Consider the following 20,090-nt stretch of genomic DNA (forward strand, 5'->3'; position numbering starts at 1 on the left):
CCTGTACTGTGTGTAGGTGTGTCCTCATATTACTTTGCTTTGGTATCTTTCTTTTTTTTCTATTTAAGCATAATATTTAAAGCGGAGTTCCGGCCACAAAATCGGCATAGTCGATTTTGGGCCATCCGCTTGCTTTTCGTCACCTGAAAAAGAAATGGATAGTTACGATTTTTTTTTTTGTTTACTTACCTTGTTATAGAAGAAAATATACTCACCTTTCTTCCACTTCCTCCCTCTGCAGCCGCGGCCGCGCCGTCACTTCCTCTTTGCATTGATTCCTGGGAGCTGAACGTCATCGCTCCCAGGAGTCAATGCGCCTGCACCGGCCCCGCTGTCACTTCCGGTGCAGGCGCCTCATTCCCTGCTAAACAGTTTCTGGCCATGCCCAGAAGCTGTGCAGGGATGACGCGCCCGCACCGGAAGTGACAGCGGGGCCGGTAAAGGTGCATTCTGGGACAAGAGGACACAGAAGAGGACGCAGAAGAGGACGCGCTGGCTTCAGCTGCCCACACCCGAGATGGCAACGCTGGAGAAGAAATTTTCAAGGTGAGTATTTCTTCTAAAAGGTAAGTGCGACCCGGGACAGATCAGAGGCTATCCATTGTGGAATGTACTAGCCCTGACTGTCCCGGGGGTATTTTTAGTGAAAAAACGTTTTCGTGGCCGGAACTCCACTTTAATGTAATTTTTTAATCATTACAAAGTAAGGAGAACATCGCTTCGTTGTAGCATTCAACAAACAATAAAGCAAGAAGTGGCATTGAGTTGGCAGGTATGTGTTGTGTATGACACTCAAGAATCATGACCCGATAACGGAGAATAACCATGAGGGCTCGAGTATTTTCTTTGGTATCTTTAAGAGCTCCAGTAACAGGGGTTGAGCTGCAGTTTTACCTCCCCCGTAACTCAACACAGCAGCCAATGAGGGTTGTACACATGGCACAGCTGTGGTAAAAAATGACACCCTCTGTTGCGATCAGTGGGTAGTACCATTATCAAACATGACAAATTCAAGTGTATAGGGCCAGGGTATAGGGATTTTCCGGGCTAAAAAAAAAAAAAAAAGCAGCAGGGAGGCGATATATCAGCCCCCAGGTAATTGTTAACTTCCCTCTGAAAAGCAATCCACTGCAGATCCCTTTTCAAAGGGACAGAAAGAGCTGCCGTGAGTGTAAACAAGCTCAAATGTTCATACACACTTTGATAAATTATTGATTTATTTTCCAATCGATCCCTTCTGATAGAAATAATTGATCCATAGTCAACAACCCATTTGATGTGCCACACACAGTGAAGTGGGTTTAGATCAATAGTTAACCACTTTACCACTAGAGCATTTTGCTGTCTTACGTCTGGGCCACTTTTTGCGATTCGGCGCTGTGCAACTTTAACTGACAATTGCGCGGTCGTGCGAAGCCATACCCAAACGTCCTTTTTTTCCCACAAACAGAGCTTTCTTTTGGTGGTATTTGATCACCTGTGCGATTTTTACTTTTTGCGCTATAAACAAAAAAAGAGCGTAAATTTTGAAAAAATAACAATATTTTTCACATTTTTTTATATGAAATTCCTCCCAAAAAAATGTAAAAATCAAAATTTTTTTAAATTTTTGGCCAATTTGTTTTCTGCTACCTATGTTTGGTAAAAAAAATTCACAATAAGCGTATTTTGATTGGTTTGCGCAAAAGTTATTGCGTTTACTAACAAAGGGAAAGATTTATGTCATTTTTGGTGGGTTTTTTTTAACGCGTAATGGCGGCGATCTGCGATTTTTTTTGCGGGACTGCGACATTGCGGCGGACAGATCGGACCCTTGACTGACATTTTTGACACTTTTGGGGGTACCAGTGACATTACTGCAGTAATCAGTGCTATATATATATGCACTGTTACTGTAAAAATGACACTGGCAGGGAAGGGGTTAATTTTATTGGAGAGGGAGGGGTTAATGTATGCCTGGTGCTTACTGACGTGTGTGGGGGGAGGTGACTGTGTGAGTCAGGGACAGATCGGATGTTCAGCTATGCTGAACACTCCGATCTGTCACTCCCTGTCACTTGGGAGGGGGGAGGGATGGGATGGGATGGGACAATTGTCTGCTCAGCTGTTCCATGGCCAGGTGTGTGTTATTCCCTCATTATCCCATTCACAAGGAGCAGATAAAAGGCCCAGAGTTCATTTCAAGTGTGCTATTTGCATTTGGAATCTGTTGCTGTCAACTCTCAATATGAGATCCTAAAAGCTGTCACTATCAGTGAAGCAAGCTGTCACTTGGGAGATCATTTCTCCACACTAGATCCCCGACGATCGGGGCAGACCAGCGGCGATCGCCGCTGCTCCTCCCCGGCCCGACTCCCGCTGTGACTGAATACAGCGGGAGCGAGCCTCCGGCGGCGCGTGAGCGCCGCCCACAAGGGGGAGTGTCTGACGACGTAGGTCTACGTCGTCAGACGATAACGAGCCACTTTGCCGCAGTAGTACTATGGTACTCAGTGGCAAAGTGGTTAATTTACTATCATGAGTTACGATCATTAGTTATTGATCGCATTGTTTTCACCATGTAAACTCATCACCTGTTACTGGAAATAATATCAGATTCATGAACAAAGTATCTCAGTGCTGTTGTGTTGATACAAAAGGATCAATAATATTCCGTCCTGGCTGATCCAATTCAGTTTGATCGAATCCGATACAAATCGAGTCTCAATCGATCAGAAGGGAAGCGATGGTTATTGCATTGTTTGTGGAGTCCATCGTTTTGGCCAACAGCAGACCAAAGACATCAACTAGAACTCCCAAATGGAATCCATAAAGAGGACCTCTCCTTACCCATGCCTAGCAAAGAGACCGCTTCTCCATATCCCAACCTCATAGGTTGAACTGGATGGACTGATGTCTTTTTTCAACCTCACTAACTATGTAACCCCACATTATTTATCCTCACAGTGATTAATAGATGCATGGTGTCATTCTATGGTCATGAAAGTCCTCCTGTGCCCACCAGATAGGAGCAATCACACCAGCCAGAGCGCCTTATCTCTGGGGGCAGAACAATGGCCCTGCAATCATCACTCAGCATGATGGGGGGGGGTATAGATAAATCCTGATGATGGAGGTCACAGGGAGATCAGACAGGATGAGGAGACAGAGAGGAAAGACTGAGATCAGGGTAGAGGGGACCAAAAGAGGACAACTGAAATGGGACCGCTGGGAGGTGAGTGAGATATCATTATAGTAATGTGACTATGGGGGGGGTGTTATTAGAGTGTAAGCTCCTATGGCACAGAGACTAATGTGACTGGCTCAGTGTTCTCTGTACAGCATTGTAGTGTATTTAAGAGCTATATACAGTACATGTATAATAATAATAATACTGTGTGACTGTGATGGGACATTAGAGTGTAAGCTCCTCTGGTGCAGATACTGATGTGACTGTCTCAGTGATCTCTGTACAGCACTGCTGTATATGTCAGAGCTACATAAATGTATAATAATAATAGTGTGTGACTGTGGATGGTAAAACATTGGAGTGTAAGCTCCTCTGGTGCAGATACTGATGTGAATGGCTTGGTGTTCTCTGTACAGCTCTGTGGTATAGGTCAGAGCCATATACAGTCAGGTCCATAAATATTGGGACATCGACACAATTCTAATCTTTTTGGCTCTATACACCACCACAATGGATTTGAAATGAAACAAACAAGATGTGCTTTAACTGCAGACTTTCAGCTTTAATTTGAGGATATTTACATCCAAATCAGATGAAAGGTGTAGGAATTACAACAGTTTGTATATGTGCCTCCCACTTTTTAAGGGACCAAACATAATGGGACAATTGGCTGCTCAGCTGTTCCATGGCCAGGTGTGTGTTATTCCCTCATTATCCAATTTACAAGGAGCAGATAAAAGGTCCAGATTTCAAGTGTGCTATTTGCATTTGGAATCTGTTGCTGTCAACTTTAAATAAGAGATCCAAAGAGTTGTCACTATCAGTGAAGCAAGCCATCATTAGGCTGAAAAAACAAAACAAACCCATCAGAGAGATAGCAAAAACATTAGGTGTGGCCAAATCAACTGTTTGGAACATCCTTAAAAAGAATGAACGCACCGGTGAGCTCAGCAACACCAAAAGACTAGGAAGACCACAGAAAACAACTGTGGTGGATGACCAAAGAATTCTTTCCCTGGTGAAGAAAACACCCTTCACAACAGTTGGCCAGATCAAGATCACTCTCCAGGAGGTAGGTGTATGTGTGTCAAAGTCAACAATCAAGAGAAGACTTCACCAAAGTGAATACAGAGGGTTCACCACAAGATGTAAACCATTGGTGAGCCTCAAAAACAGGAAGGCCAGATTAGAGTTTGCCAAACAACATCTAAAAAAGCCTTCACAGTTCTGGAACAACATCCTATGGACAGATGAGACCAAGATCAACTTGTACCAGAGTGATGAGAAGAGAAGAGTATGGAGAAGGAAAGGAACTGCTCATGATCCAAAGCATACCACCTCATCAGTGAAGCATGGTGGTGGTAGTGTCATGGCGTGGGCATGTATGGCTACCAATGGAACTGGCTCTCTTGTATTTATTGATGATGTGACTGCTGACAAAAGCAGCAGGATGAATTCTGAGTGTTTCAGGCAATTTTATCTGATCATATTCAGCCAAATGCTTCAGAACTCATTGGATGACGCTTCACAGTGCAGATGGACAATGACCCGAAGCATACTGCGAAAGCAACCAAAGAGTTTTTTAAGGGAAAGAAGTGGAATGTTATGCAATGGCCAAGTCAATCACCTGACCTGAATCCGATTGAGCATGCATTCCACTTGCTGAAGACAAAACTGAAGGGAAAATGCCCCAAGAACAAGCAGGAACTGAAGACAGTTGCAGTAGAGGCCTGGCAGAGCATCACCAGGGATGAAACCCAGTGTCTGGTGATGTCTATGCGTTCCAGACTTCAGGCTGTAATTGACTGCAAAGGATTTGCAACCAAGTATTAAAAAGTGAAAGTTTGATTTATGATTGTTAATCTGTCCCATTACTTTTGGTTCCTTAAAAAGTGGGAGGCACATATACAAACTGTTGTAATTTCTACACCGATCACCTGATTTGGATGTAAATACCCTCAAATTAAAGTTGAAAGTCTGCAGTTAAAGCGCATCGTGTTTGTTTCATTTCAAATCCATTGTGGGGGTGTAGAGCCAAAAAATTCCTGCTGGTGGGGATCTATTTTTTCAGGGGGGTCTATTATTGCTGAGAGGTCTTCTGTTGCTGGTGGGGGACCTACTGTTGCTGGGGGTTGGTCTTATAATGCTGGGGGAGATCTACTGTTGAGGGAGGGATACATGTATAATAATAATAGTGACTGTGGGGGGGGGGGGGAATTAGAGTGTAAGCTCCTCTGGTGCAGAGACCAATGTGACTGGCTCGGCTTTCTCTGTACAGCACTGTGGCATATGTCAAAGCTATGTTCATGTATAATAATAGTGTGTGACTGTGGGGGGGGGGGATATTAGAGTGTAAGCTCCTCTGGGGCAGGGGGGAATAATGTGATTGGCCCTGTACTCTCTGTACAGCACTATGGAATATGTCAGAGCTATATATAAAAATCTACATTATATACATTGTTGCAGATATTTTGCAATCAGATGATAACATGTGTGCCCGCTGGTAATAGTCTGTCCCTCTCCGCAGATCCTGGTTGTGTTCGGCTCCATTCTTCTGTTGTTGTACATCTGGATCTGTTATGAGAATTTCCATTTCCATGTCACCCATTTCTATGCCCATCTGGGTTACCCCAATGCCCAGCACATGGTCAGCCAAAGATACTTAAGAGGTATGTAGGACTGCAGTATATATGATTAAAGCTGAATTCTATGCAAAGAGCTTCACAGCTAAAATATATGAGAAATATCTTCCCTACCCAAACATTTGTAATTCTGGTTGTCCAGTCTCGTAAACCCGGGGACCCCTGCCAAGCTGCATAGCTAACTCCCATGACTTCTCTGCAGCGCAGTCAAGCAATACAGATTGGGCACTGAGCTGCTGACTGGACAGAGAAGCATCAGCAAAAAGTCATCACTATGCTCTTTTCTCCCGTCAGCAAGCTTCCTGGTGTTAGACTGACAGCAATGGAGCCCAGCTGGCTAACACTGCAGGACCTTTAGGGCATTACTGAAAGGTAATATGAAGATAGATATATTCCTGTCACTGGCACCAACAATGGGGCCACTAATACCAATGATGGGGCATTTTCTACCCCCGCTGGTCACAAGTCCAGCCCCCCTAACTTCTGAAGGACAGTACTGGCCCTTTTAGTAGAAAGATTGGGGACCCCCATTTTATACAGGACAGGGAAGCTCCCCAGTGTTTCAAGAACACAGAAGATGTTTAACCAGCACCCAGAGTTCAGGAACTTCAGCACTGAGCCATCAGTGATTGGAAGAACAGTTTTTGGATAGATGAATCCCAGCTTCAGTTTTATTTTATTACTCCGGTATTACCTTTAACTCAGACGCAGCCTCCATTAACCACTTCGGGACCGGAAGGTTTTACCCCCTTAAAGACCAGGCCATTTTTTGCGATACAGCACTGCGTTATAGTGTGGTTGTGCAACGCTTTACCCAAATAAAATTGATGTCCTTTTTTTCTCCACAAATAAAGATTTATTTTGGTGGTATTTGATCACCTCTGCGCTTTTTATTTTTTTAGCTTTAAACAAATAAAAGAGTGACAATTTTGAAAAAAAAAAAAAAATAATAATAATAATTTTTACTTTCTGCTATTAACCACTTTCCCACCGGAGGATTTTGCTGTCCTACGTCCAGGCCACTTTTTGCGATTCGGCACTGTGCGACTTTAACTGACAATTGCGCAGTCATGCAACGCCGTACCCAAACAAAATTTACGTCCTTTTTTCCCCACAAACAGAGCTTTCTTTTGGTGGTATTTGATCACCTGTGCGATTTTCATTTTTTGCGATATTAATAAAAAAAAGCAACAATTTTGAAAAAATAATATTTTTCTAGTTTGACAGTTAAAAAATATCCAATATATTCAATTTTTGTCATATATTCAGGCCAAAATGTATTTAGCTACATGTCTTTGACAAAAAAATTCTCAATGAGCGTATTTTTAACCGCTTTAAGACCGGAAGATTTTACCCCATTTCTGACCAGGCCATATTTTGCGATTCGGCACTGCGTTACTTTAACGGACAATTGCGCGACCATGTGATGCTGTACCCAAATTAAATTTATGTCCTTTTTTCCCCACAAATATACCTTTTTTTGGTGGTATTTGATCACCTGTGCGATTTTTACTTTTTGCGCTATAAACAAAAAAAGAGCGACAATTTTGAAAAAATAACAATATTTTTCACATTTTTTTATATGAAATTCCCCCCCAAAAAAAATGTAAAAATCAAAATATTTTAACATTTTAGGCCAATTTGTTTTCTGCTACATATGTTTGATAAAAAAAATCGCAATAAGCGTATTTTGATTGATTTGAGCAAAAGTTATTGCAGCTACTAACTACGGGAAATTTATGTAATTTTTATTGTTTTTTTTTATTTAACGAGTAATGGCGGCGATCTGCGATTTTTTTTTGCGGGACTTCGACATTGCGACGGACAGATCGGACCCCTAACTGACATTTTTGACACTTTTGGGGGTACCAGTGACATTACTACAGTAATCAGTGCTATAAATATGCACTGTTACTGTAAAAATGACACTGGCAGGGAAGGGGTTAACTTTATTGGAGAGGGAGGGGACTGTGTGACACAGGGACAGATCACAGGTTCAGCTATGCTGAACACTGCAATCTGTCATGGTTTGTCACTTAGGAGATCCGCCCACTTTGTTTACACAAGCGGGCGGATCTCCACACTCGATCCCCGACGATCGGGGAAGAGCAGCGGTGATCACCGCCTCTCCTCCCCTGGCCCAGCTCCCGCTGTGACTGAATACAGCGGGAGCGCGCCTCCGGCGGCGCGTGCACGCCGCCCACAAGGGGAGGAGTCCAGCAACGTAGGTCTACGTCGCTGAACGATAACGAACCACTTTGCCGCAGTACGGTCAACGTGACCGGTCGGCAAGTGGTTAAACACAGCCATTAAACTTTTTTTTTTTTTTTTTTTAATTAGATTTTTGTACTTACCATAAAATCCATTTCTCTGAGTTCATCGATGGATAAAGCGCTCCATAAATCATAACTAGTGGGTTATATTGCCTCTTCCAGGAGTAGGACTAGGCAGAACCGAAAATACCTGTGTAACACTGCCCCCTAGAGGACTGCTGAGATTTACACTTTCTGGATTCACATGGGTTACCCTTAGCAACTGATAGCAGAGAAACGGCATTGAAAGTTCTTGGCTCAGTCAATAATCAATCCAGGGGATGTTGGTTTTTCTGTTTTTATTGAGAACTGGGATAGGAGAAGGGATGAGCGGGATACTCCAGGATGACCGTGCAATGCTAGATAGCAAACAGTGGCCTGGTCATGAAGGGGGTAAAACCTTTCACAGCTCAACTAGGTAATATCTGCAGAGTTATCTCTACACTGGTACACTGCATGACCCTTTTATAATCACCGCTACATGTTAGCGTAGATACAGCCCTGACCACAGGTTTCTGTTTTTCTGGCCAATGACTGCATTTTCCAGGCAGTGAGCTCAAGTTTTCTCTGTCTTTTGTGCTTGCAGGAGTTGGTGTTGGTAAGAATCCAGAGATGGCTTCCCACTGGCTTAGGTAAGTTACATTATTAAGTGTGGGGTTGTTTTTCAGGGGTTGGGCTTGGCCCCTTAGTTCCAGTCAGGGCCGGTGCTACCTGCAAGGTGACGTAGGCAGCCGCCTAGGGCGCAACTTAGCAGGGGGCGCCGGCATCCTGCTTCCGGAATCAGGATGAGGACCTCCAGCGTTGCCGAAATTCCCATAGGAAAGCATCGAATAATGATTTTCTATGGGGGGGTCTTATTGCCATGCATGTGCAATAGGTCTCCCCTGCCGGCTGACAGCGGGGGAGGAGAGTAGGCGGAGCCTGAGCCAGCACCGAGGTAAGTCACTGAAGGGGTTTTAACCCCTTCAGCAACTTGGGATGGGGGATGGAAGGGAGAGGGGCACTACAGGGTCCTGCAGTGCCAGGAAAACTAATGTTTTCCAGGGGGCGGCAATTTCTATTTTGCCTAGGGCAGCAAAAATCCTTCCACCGGCCCTGGTTCCAGTGAAGGGAACTCTTAAAGCGGAGTTCCGGCCTTAAACACCTTTTTTTAACTAAAACTACCCCTATAATACTAATCCATCGCCCTTTACAGAACCGCTATTCTCATCCTTACAAGGTGTACGGTATTGGATTTTAGTCAAAATATTACTTTTAAAAACGCTGTCTGAGTGTGGCCATCTTGGATGTGGGCATCTGAAGCCGCAGTGTAATCTGCTGTGTCCTTCTTCCTTATTCCAGGGAGTGTTCTTGGAGTTCTTCCTGATTCCAGCCTCCTGGGAGTGATGACAAACAGCTCCCAGGATGCAATGCAAAGGCAGAAGTGGTGTTGGTGGCCGTAGCCACAGTGGGGGGAGAAGGAGGAAGTACAATTTAAAAAGCCCTGAAAATAAGGTAAGGGACCCCCGAAAAAAATTGAAAATGCCCAATTGTTGATCAGCATAGCGAGCACTCCAGGAATCACTAAAGTTGCACAATAGGCCGGAACTCCTCTGTAAAGTGTCAGCATACCAAGACATTCTGGACAATTTCATGCTCCTAAATTTGTGGGAAGAGCTTGGGGATGGCCCCTTCCTGTTCCAACATGACTGCGCACCAATACACAAAGCAAGGTCCATAAAGACATGGATGAGCGAGTTTGGGGTGGAGGAACTTGACTGGCCCACACAGAGTCCTGACCTCAACCCGATAGAACACTTTTGGGGTGAATTAGAGTGGAGACTGTGAGCCAGGCCTTCTTATCCACATCATTGCCTGACTTTACAAATGTGCTTCTGGAAGATTGGTCAAACATTCCCATAGACACACTCCTAAACCTTGTGGACAGCCTTCCCAGAAGAGTTGAAGCTGTTATAGCTGCAAATGGTGGGCCAACTCAATATTGAACCCGATGAACTAAGACTGGGATGCCATGTGCTTGTAAAGGCCGGCATCCCAATACTTTAGGTAATATAGTGTATGTATATACCAGGGCTCAAAATTTCAAGTCATGAGCTACTAGCCAGGCCTTAAGAGTTATTTGCCACTTGTTGCCCCACCCAAACCCTACCCTGCTCCGCCCCTAGACACGCCCTCGTAAAATATCTCATAAAATTACACTGTTAAATGTTTTATTCAGAATTAAGTTACAAAAAAATATTAACAACAACTTTAGAGTGCCCACAGCGTGCCCCCTTAAATGCAGAGTGTCCACAGCGTGCCCCCTTAAATGCAGAGTGCCCACAGCATGCCCCCTTAAATGCAGAGTGCCCACAGCATGCCCCGAGACCAGCATGCACTTAACTGATGCAGCAGCGGCTTCTCAATCCTCTGCGTCTCCCGAGTCCTCCTCCTCCAATGGCAATTGTTTGCCTTTCGGCCAATCAGGAAACGGGTCTCGGACCCGCTTCCCGATTGGCCAGGAGGAGGATCCGAGTGACAATAGCAAATAATAATTCACTATTGTCACACAATGGGTGGGCTCAGGGCACACTGCTCTGCGCCCCGGGTCCACCCTTTACTTACAGCACAGCCCTTACTCGCCATCCTCATCATTCCACTCGCAAAATGCGAGCAGGCGGGTGGAATTTTTGAGGGCTGGTATATACCATACCTGGCTGATGCCCCCCAGAAACTGGAAATCCCTGAAGTAGACAGCGCTAGTCCAGTGATCTCCACTAGCCTCTGGGTCCCATGCCAAGTGGTTGCCCTGCTGCATTCTGAGCACAGGAGGTCACCTGTCTGGCACAGACACCATTCAGAGAAAACTTTGCATTTTCTCAATGAATGCAAAGATTTCTCTGATTGGATGAGGTGGAGGGACAGGTGGTGATGACATAATCTCCACCTCATTTAATCAGAGAACACTTTGCACCCATTGAGAAAATGCAAAGTTTTCTTTGAATATCACCCGTAAGTGGCCAGCCACTGACACAGAATCCAGAAGTTAGTGGAGATCACCAGAATAGTGGAGCCTACCTTCAGAGATTTTCAGCTTCCACAGGGATCGGCCAGGTATGGTGTATGTATATATATATATATATATATATATAGTTATAGCTGAACCAATGTAACCATGTATAAAATATCCATACTTAGAATTCTCTGTTAATAATAGTGAACAGTCCCACTGCTCAAAGGTGAGCCGGGATGGCTGTATGGCCTCTGGAGTAAGGTGCATGCGCTGTTGCAGTGATCCAAATGGACAAAAATACTCGGATGGCTGCACTCCCAGCGAAAGATCCAAAAATACCTTTATTCAAAAATCCATAAGAGCAACACAGTAATAGACGGGGGAGGGAGGGAGGTTAACGCATTTCACATGATAAACATGCTTTATCAAAATGGCTCTCCTGCTATCTAGTACATAATCCTGCACTTCCGGTTCTGAGGTGCACATATGTGCCGCCGGCGACCCACTCTTGCTGTGACTATACACAGCGGGAGCTGAACTGCAGGTAACGTGGACTTGATGTCCGCCGGCACCCGCTGGTCTCCTTATTTAAACAAGGCTGATCACTGTTCTGTACGTAGGGAAGGCATTGATCCTGTGTCTCTGCAAAGCAGGAACACAGATCAAAGCCTTCCCTTAGTCAAAGCACCTCCCCCACAGTATACAAGCACAGGCTAGGCACACAGTAAACCCTTTGATCGCCCAATGTTAACCCCTTCCCAGCCATGTCATTAGTACAGTGACAGTGCATATTTTTTTAAGCAGTGTATTAGTGTCACTGGTCCCCAAAAAGTGTTCAGTTGGTGTCAGATTTTTCAGTCCCGCTAGAAGTCGCTGACTGCCACCACGACTAGTAAACATAAATAAATAAAATTTCCATAAATATATTGGTTGTAGACGCTATAACTTTTGCACAATCCAATCAGTACACACTACACACTTATTGGGATACTCTTTTTTTTTTTTTTTTTTTTTAAATAAAAAATATGTAGCAGAATACATAGTGGCCTAAATTGATGAAAAAAAAAAATTAGGTTTTTACTGGATGTGTTTTATAGCAGTAAGTAAAAAAATGTTTTTCTTTTCTAATTGTTGCTCTTTTTTTGTTTATAGCGTAAAAAATAAAAAGCCACATCGGTGATCAAATACCACAAAAGAAAGCTCTGTTTGTGGGGAAAAAGGGCATACATTTTATTTGGGTATAGTGTCGCACGACCGTGCAATTGTCAGTTAGCCACTTTAGCCCAAGTCGCCGCAGATGTACGACGGCAGGCTGGCTCTCCCAGGCAAAGTGCCGTACATGTACGGCGCTCCTCTGGGAGGAGCTACGGGGTAATAGCGCGCCGCTGAAGCGCGCTACCACCCCCGCTTGTCAGCAGGGAAGCTAGTGCGTGCGACAGGCGGCTCCGAGGGCCGCCGGCCACTCGTGATCTCCCACTGCTGACAGAGAAAGACGGACGGCTGATGTAAACTCAGCCATCCATACTTCTCCCTGAAGTTATCACAGATGTCATGTGATCCTGCTATATAGGATCACACATCTCTGTGATGACTTCACAAGCCACTCCCCCCCACAGTTAGGGTCACACTTAACCCCTTGATCACCAATAAAGTTAACCCCTTCCCTTCCAGTGTCATTATTACAGTAACAGTGCATATTTTTAGCACTGATTACTGTAGTAATGTCACTGGTACCTCCAAAAGTGTCAAAAATGTCAGTTAGGGGTCCGATCTGTCCGCCGCAATGTCGCAGTCCCACAAAAAAAAAAAAAAAATCGCAGATCGCCACCATTATTTTGTTAAAAAAAAAAAAAAAACAATAAAAATGACATAAATATTTCCCGTAGTTAGTAAACACAATAACTTTTGCGCAAACCGATCAAAATACACTCATTGCAATTTTATTTACCAAAAATATGTAGCAGAAAACAAATTGACCTAAAATGTTAAAAAATTTAATTTTTAAATTTTTTTTTGAGAATTTCATATAAAAGAATGTGAAAAAACGGAATTTTTGTAAAATCTTACCTGTAAAATTCCTTTCTCTGAGTCCTCCGACAGTCGCCGCCTCTTCATATTCGTCACATATGGGGTATTAGACTTTGCTCCGAAGGAGTAGCTAGGCAACAGAATATGTTAACAATAAAGCTTTTAACATATCCCACCCTCAAGGGGTGGTCCCCTCAGTCAATACCCTCCTACTTCCTGCAACCATATCTCAGTTTTAGTGGAATAGCAGTAGAGTATACAACCAAACCCCAAAAGAGGGGCGGGGGCGGCGACTGTCGGAGGACTCAGAGAAAGGAATTTTACAGGTAAGATTTTACAAAAATTCCGTTTTCTCTTACGTCCTCCGACAGTCGCCGCCTCTTCATATTCGTCACATATGGGGACGTCCCAAAGCAGTGCAAACATGAGGGGTGGGAAACGCATCCGCGCCGAAAAGGCAACGCAGTCTCCGCATCAAAGAAAGGAACCTTACCAAAGGAAGGAAACCAGCTGGGCAACAGTAAAAAACAAGTGCTCAACAGGAGCAACAACCCAGGAAAAGACAAAAAAACCAGGGGATACAAAAAACTATCCCAACAGCCAGGAGTCCCCAACAAGGGACCCTATGGAACAGCCGCACTAAGAACCTTGCGGCCAAAGGAAGCATCCGCCGATGCCTGAACATCTACTTTGTAGAATTTTGTGAAAGTGTGCACGGTCGACCAGGTCGCCGCCTTACACACCTGGGCTACAGAAGCCCCATGATGACAGGCCCAAGACGTACTCAAAGATCTAGTAGAGTGCGCCTTCACAGGGACAGGAGGAGCCTTACCCTGCAAAGCATAGGCCTGTACAATGGTCTGCCTGATCCATTTGGCGATGGTAGAGGCCGACGCCGCCATGCCCTTCCGAGGACCCTCTGGAAGAACAAACAAGGAGGCAGTCTTACGAAAAGACTCAGTCGATTTAAGGTAAACCCTTATCGCCCGAACAACATCCAGAGAATGCAATCTCACCTCCTTTGGATGTTTAGGCTTCGCGCACAGCGAAGGCAAGACAATATCCTCATTAAGATGGAATTCCGAAACTCGTTTCGGAAGAAAAGAAGGATTAGGTCGCAAGACCACCTTATCCAAATGAATAACCAGGTACGGAGACTTGCAGGACAAAGCCGCCAGCTCCGACACTCTGCGAGCCGAAGTGATCGCCACCAAAAAGGCGACCTTTTTGGACAACATAGACAACGAGATCTCCCTGATCTGTTCAAAAGGAGCACGTTGTAACACAGATAGAACGAGATTCAAGTCCCAAGGGGGCAAAGGATCCCTCCTAGGAGGAACCAGATGCCGCACACCCTGAATAAAAGTCCCAACCAAGGAGTTGGAAGCCACGGGACGTTGAAACAGAACGGCCAGATAGCAAGAACAGAAGGGTAAAACCTGAGGAGACCCTCGCCGCTGCTGCTGCCTCGATCGGTGTTCCTGGAAAGAGGAAGTGATGCTGCCAGGGCGCTCTATGTAAGCCTATGGAGGCTACAAGAAAATGGCCGCCATGCATGTAAAACATGCGGCCGGAGCGGGTGTAGGCAAAATGGCGCCGTTTGGCGCCGAAACCGCCGCTCCACAGTGCAGTAAAAAACACACATTACATTCCAGTATCAGAATACATGTCAGATCGCCGCAGCGATCGCTGTATAGTGCCCAAACATGCCAAAAAACATGCCCCACAGCACACAGCTTCACACACTGATCAGCCTGACACAGACAGTGTCACACATCTCCCCCCCCCCCCCCCCCCCTTGCAGCCCACAGCATGCAGCCGAGAGATAGGGAGACAAGCAGTGTGATTAAAGGCAGGTTACACAGTCCCAGACTGACACCCCCCCAGACAGACAGGTCCCCACATAAATACACTTACCTCACATGGCGTGGGGGACCCGCACAGGCGAACAAGCCGCTGCACATGAGGCAGGGAGAGTCGCATTCAAGACGCACAAAATGGGGGTTAAGAAACCGCACAGCGTCCAGTGAGGTAGCCAACTCACCAATCATCCCTGCACCGAACAGGGATGGGTCGTTCACTGTGCCAGGAGCATTACCTGGCTGAACGCTCGATGGCAGACTGGGAAGCCACTGACCCACGACCTGCGATCAGGGGGATCAGCCCGAGACCCAGTCTGCATGATCCTCTTCATCCGAAGAACTAACTAATGCTGACAAAAAGAACAGCTAAGTAAAGGTAGAGAGAAAACTCAAACAAAATTTTAAAAAGAAGAAAGAGTCTGGGGCAGAAAGCCCCAGCACAGAAAAAGCCAGCCACTCCTGACAAGCTAGACATTAAAACTGAGATATGGTTGCAGGAAGTAGGAGGGTATTGACTGAGGGGACCACCCCTTGAGGGTGGGATATGTTAAAAGCTTTAATGTTAACATATTCTGTTGCCTAGCTACTCCTTCGGAGCAAAGTCTAATACCCCATATGTGACGAATATGAAGAGGCGGCGACTGTCGGAGGACGTAAGAGAAAGTTTTTTTTTTTAGCGCAAAAAAAAAAAACGCACAGGTGATCAAATACCACCAAAAGAAAGCTCAATTTGTGGGAAAAAAAGGATGTTGATTTTATTTGGGTACAGCTTCGCACAACCGCACAATTGTCTGTTAAACTCATGCAGTGCCGAAATGGCCTGGGCAGTGGGGGGGGGGGGGGGGTGGTTAGATCTTCCAGGGGTCAAGTGGATAATAATGTTTTGGGACTGTAAGCCGCTATATAAATCCTGAATTAAAAAAAAATTGACCATGATGCTTCTCTCTTGTTGCAGGCGCGCAGTACACAGTGCTCGGTCATCGACCAGACAGCTGAACCCAACGGCGGCCTCTTATAAATTGTGATCAATCAGACTGACCCAAGACTTCACTTAATAAGTTTAATTTAGATTTCCTAGAAATTGTTTCAAAATAAATATCAACTTCGTAAACTTTTTGCCATATTGTATTAATAAATATATATATATTTTTTTTAAATGCCACTTTATGCAAATGACCATACTTCCTAAAACAGTCTGTGCAGCCTGTATGGCAACTTTCTTTTATGGCAGTAGCCATAGGCAGCTTCAACTCAATAAGTGGAACCCAAAGTAGTTTATTCCAGATTTTTCAGGTTACGAGGAGCTTTTCTGAGCATCACACCTGTTACCTTTTGTATAACTTGACCCTCCCTCTAAAGCCCCATAAACACGATCAGATTATCGAATGATCTGTCGTCCGTTTTTTGTGGCATGCTAGTCTGATGTGGAAAGTGAAGAGGTTATTTTCATACAAATTTTTTTCCGTCAAAATCTGTACTAATGAGATGAAAATCGGACGTTGTATTACGGACGACAAAAAATTTATAGCCTGCACATCAGGATTTTGTCAGCCGAAAAGTCGGAGTCGGCTGTCGAAATCACCATACTAACAATCCGAAAATCGGCAGATCCGTCGTCGGACGAATTTTCCCTACAGATTTTCTTATCATGTGTACGGGGCTTTAGACTGTAAGCTCTGATTTCGCTTGTAGTGAATTGTATGGTCTGCCCTCATGTTGTAAAGTGCTGTACAGACTGTTGGCGCGATCTAAATCCTGTTTAAAATAGGAAAAATATTTTTGATCCTATTTCGCCCGGTCACTATAATATTATGTTCAGACAGGATCAGCGAGGCCCAGTTGGGTTTCCTTGCTTCCCTTTTGTAGCTGTTAAATTGTATTTCTTTACAATCCTGCTGTAAGTTCTTTATGGTCTATTTGTTATGTCTTTCTTTAAAAAAAACTCTAATAAAAATGTATTGAATCATACCAATAATAGGAAAAATAAATCAGAACAATTTGCGTTCTAAATTTATAGGGAGAGTTCTTTACTCCACAAGTGCAAGAAAAAAAAAAAAAAGGAGCAGAAGCAAAGCAGCTAACAAGGCAATATACTAGTCATGGCAGCACGCTGTATACAGGAGGTTACATAGCTCAGCAATATTACAGGTACATTATTCAGAAACAAACCAGTACCTTTAATCAGACCTAAACTCTCAAGCAATGTTAAAGCGGTTGTAAACCCAAAATCGCGAACAAAAAAAAAAAAAGCCATAATGAGCTAGTATGCATAGCATACTAGCTCATTATGTATTACTTACCTTAGAACGAAGCCCGACACGGACCCCCGGACATCGCTGCGGGCGCTGCCATAATCCCTCGCCGTCTCTTCCGGGTTCGGCGGCTCCGGCGCGGTGATTGGCCGGAGCCGCGATGACGGATGCGCGCGGGCGTGATTTTCCGGCAAGCAAAACTGTAGGTCCCCCCGGACCTTCAGAGCGCATGCGCCGCTGCCTCGAAACACGTAAGCTTGCACAGCTTCAGGGGACGATCTAATCCTGATCTTGTTGCTGAGTATTTTATATCTATTTGATGTGCTTTTTATCAAGAAACTCATTTGTGAGTATTTTTAATCTATCATTTTAATAAACCTGTTTAAGAGATAATGCACTAGGCCGATGCGCCCTTGTGTTGGTTGTAGTTTATAATGTTTCCGGACCACCCTGGTCCAGCGAAGGGCTGCAAGGCTGAAGTATTATCAAGTTGCCGTGTCATCTGTTCTCATCCACAAGCCTACAGTCAGGTTGGATAAGAGGATTGCACCACTCAGAGCGCAGGGAATAGGGGCTGCATTGACAGTACATTTGCTTGTTTATGGACCAGTGCATGACACACTATTAAAGCGGAGCTCCGGGCACAGATCTCATTTTTTAATGAACATACCCCCGGGACAGTCAGGGCTAGCACATTCCACAATGGCTAGCCTCTGATCTGTCCCGGTTCGCACTTACCTTTTAGAAGAAATACTTACTTTGAAAATTTCTTCCACAGCGTTTCCATCTCTCTTGTGGGCAGCTGAAGCCGGCGCGGTCCTCTTCGGTGTCTTCTTACGCGTCTTCTTCTCCCAGAATGCGCCGCACCGGCCCCTCTCGTCACTTCCGGCGCGGCGCCGCATTCCTAAACAGCTTCTGGGCATGCCCAGAAGCTGTTTAGCAGGGGAATGCGGCGTCGCCCCGGAAGTGACGTGCGGGGCCGGTGCCATCGCATTGATTCCTGGGAGCGATGACGTTCAGCTCCCAGGAATCATCGCGAGGCAGGAAGTGACGGGGTGAGCCTCGGCGCTGGAGGAGGAAGTACCCTGAGGTGAGTATTTACGATCTTCGATTACAAGGTGAGTATACAAAAAAAAAAAAAAAAAATAACTATCCAATTCCTTTTCAGGTTATGTGTAGCTAGCGAAGGGGCACAAAAAAAAAATACCGATTTTGTGCCCGGAACTCCGCTTTAAGCAGTGAGATGAACAGACAAGGAACCAGCATGTTCCAAAAAGTCAGGCCGGCTGCTGCAAAATTACCTTTAAGGCCTTATTCAGGCTTGCAAGTAGGGCCAGCAGCAAAAACCTGCAGCTAACTGCAGTCAAACAGTGTTTGCTAACTGCTGTATCCACACATGCAGTATGGACCTACCACTAGGGACAGATAGCCATCCCATGATGCAAACAGATTAGCCCAGGCATCATCTGTCTCTAGGTGCTGATGAGCACTAGCCAGGCAGAAATACAAGGAAAGCCAAGATTACTGTCAGCCTGTCATTGCTTTATGCAAGCTGTGCAACTGCAACAGTTCACTCACAGTCTTTTAATTCCATCCACAGGAGACTGCCAACTGCCCTATACCAGGTATAGATGAAGCCTAACATAGAAGTCCAGTCAAATACCAGCTAAGCTTAAAGGGCAGCTCCAGGCTCCTGCAGAAAAAAAAATTAAAAGGCAGCAACAAGTACTGCCGCTGCTGACCTTCAATATTAGGACACCTACCTGTCCACAAATCCAGCAGTGTCTGCACCCAAGCAGATTATGTTTTTCAATTGGCTCTCAGGTGCTGCTGCTGCCACCGCCATCTTGGCTAAGAGATACAGGCAGTGACACCTCGTGGCTGCTGTGCTTTGTAAATGGCCTGGCAGCAGGGGAATGACCATCATCTGGATAATTTCCCTGCTGGGAGTAGGTACCCAGTCCCCCTGAAAGGTGCCAAAAGTGACAGCAGAAGAGCGGCAAATAAGTGGAATTTCGCTTTAACCCTTTTCCCACCCCCATTCTAAGCCTTATACTAACTACCCTATATAAGATTTCTAGAAATGCTTATTTAGAAGGTGCTCTGGTCTGGTTATATGAGCACTCAAGAGGCTGGCTTCAGTGAAGAGGAGCGCTCACCAACAATGGCTACAGAGCCTGGGTGGGGACATCACCTAGAGATTTCCTATGGGGAATCTAGTCAGTGGTCTCCCCTCTACACTGAAGCCAGTACTGGGACCCAACCATGTGGCCAGCGCACCATCAGAATAGGAAGTATAGACATCTTTCTTTGCATGGTAGTTAGTATAGGGCTTAGAATGAGGGACTGTGAGGACGTCCGGACCCACTACTTCAGATCTCTCTCCTTGGACACTTTGGACATCAGCATAACATATGAACGGGATCAGCCTGTAACCAACACCCCCTAGTGGAGGCTCCTGGAATCACACACTGTATACCCAAAATTGGACCAGACCTGGGATGGTACTCATTCCCCCCCCCCCCCTGGCCCAAATAATACTGTATGGCTACAATGTCCACTTGATTCCTATGGGGACATAAAGACCGGAAGCAAGGCTTAGGAGCAAAATACTCCCATTAACAAAGATGGTTGACATAACTTCCTTGATAAAGGCTTTTCGCCGAAACGCGTAGGAAAACTTGAAAACTCTCCCTATAGATCCGACGCCATACAAGAAGCGTGGACAAATAGAGAGATATACTATTGTCACCCTACCACCATGTCACTTCTTCCTTACTTTTTCTCACTACCACCCATGGGTCTATAACCCATACACTTTATGTACTATACC

At 45.1% G+C, this 20,090-nt stretch overlaps 1 protein-coding gene across 1 annotated transcript; it reads left to right on the forward strand.

The window, feature by feature from the left end:
* Positions 1-3,136: 3,136 nt before the first annotated feature.
* Positions 3,137-16,057, forward strand: LOC309557662 (uncharacterized protein; the record flags this gene model as incomplete). Its single annotated transcript, XM_082260450.1, has 4 exons — positions 3,137-3,214; positions 5,697-5,838; positions 8,710-8,755; positions 15,961-16,057. 4 exons carry the CDS (start codon positions 3,137-3,139, stop codon positions 16,028-16,030), a joined length of 336 nt encoding a protein of 111 aa, XP_082116576.1. The 3' UTR covers positions 16,031-16,057.
* Positions 16,058-20,090: the final 4,033 nt, after the last annotated feature.

The sequence above is a fragment of the Pelophylax lessonae genome (genome assembly GCF_965119305.1).
Source record: "Pelophylax lessonae genome assembly, chromosome: 6".
In the NCBI taxonomy this organism is placed as follows: domain Eukaryota; kingdom Metazoa; phylum Chordata; class Amphibia; order Anura; family Ranidae; genus Pelophylax; species Pelophylax lessonae.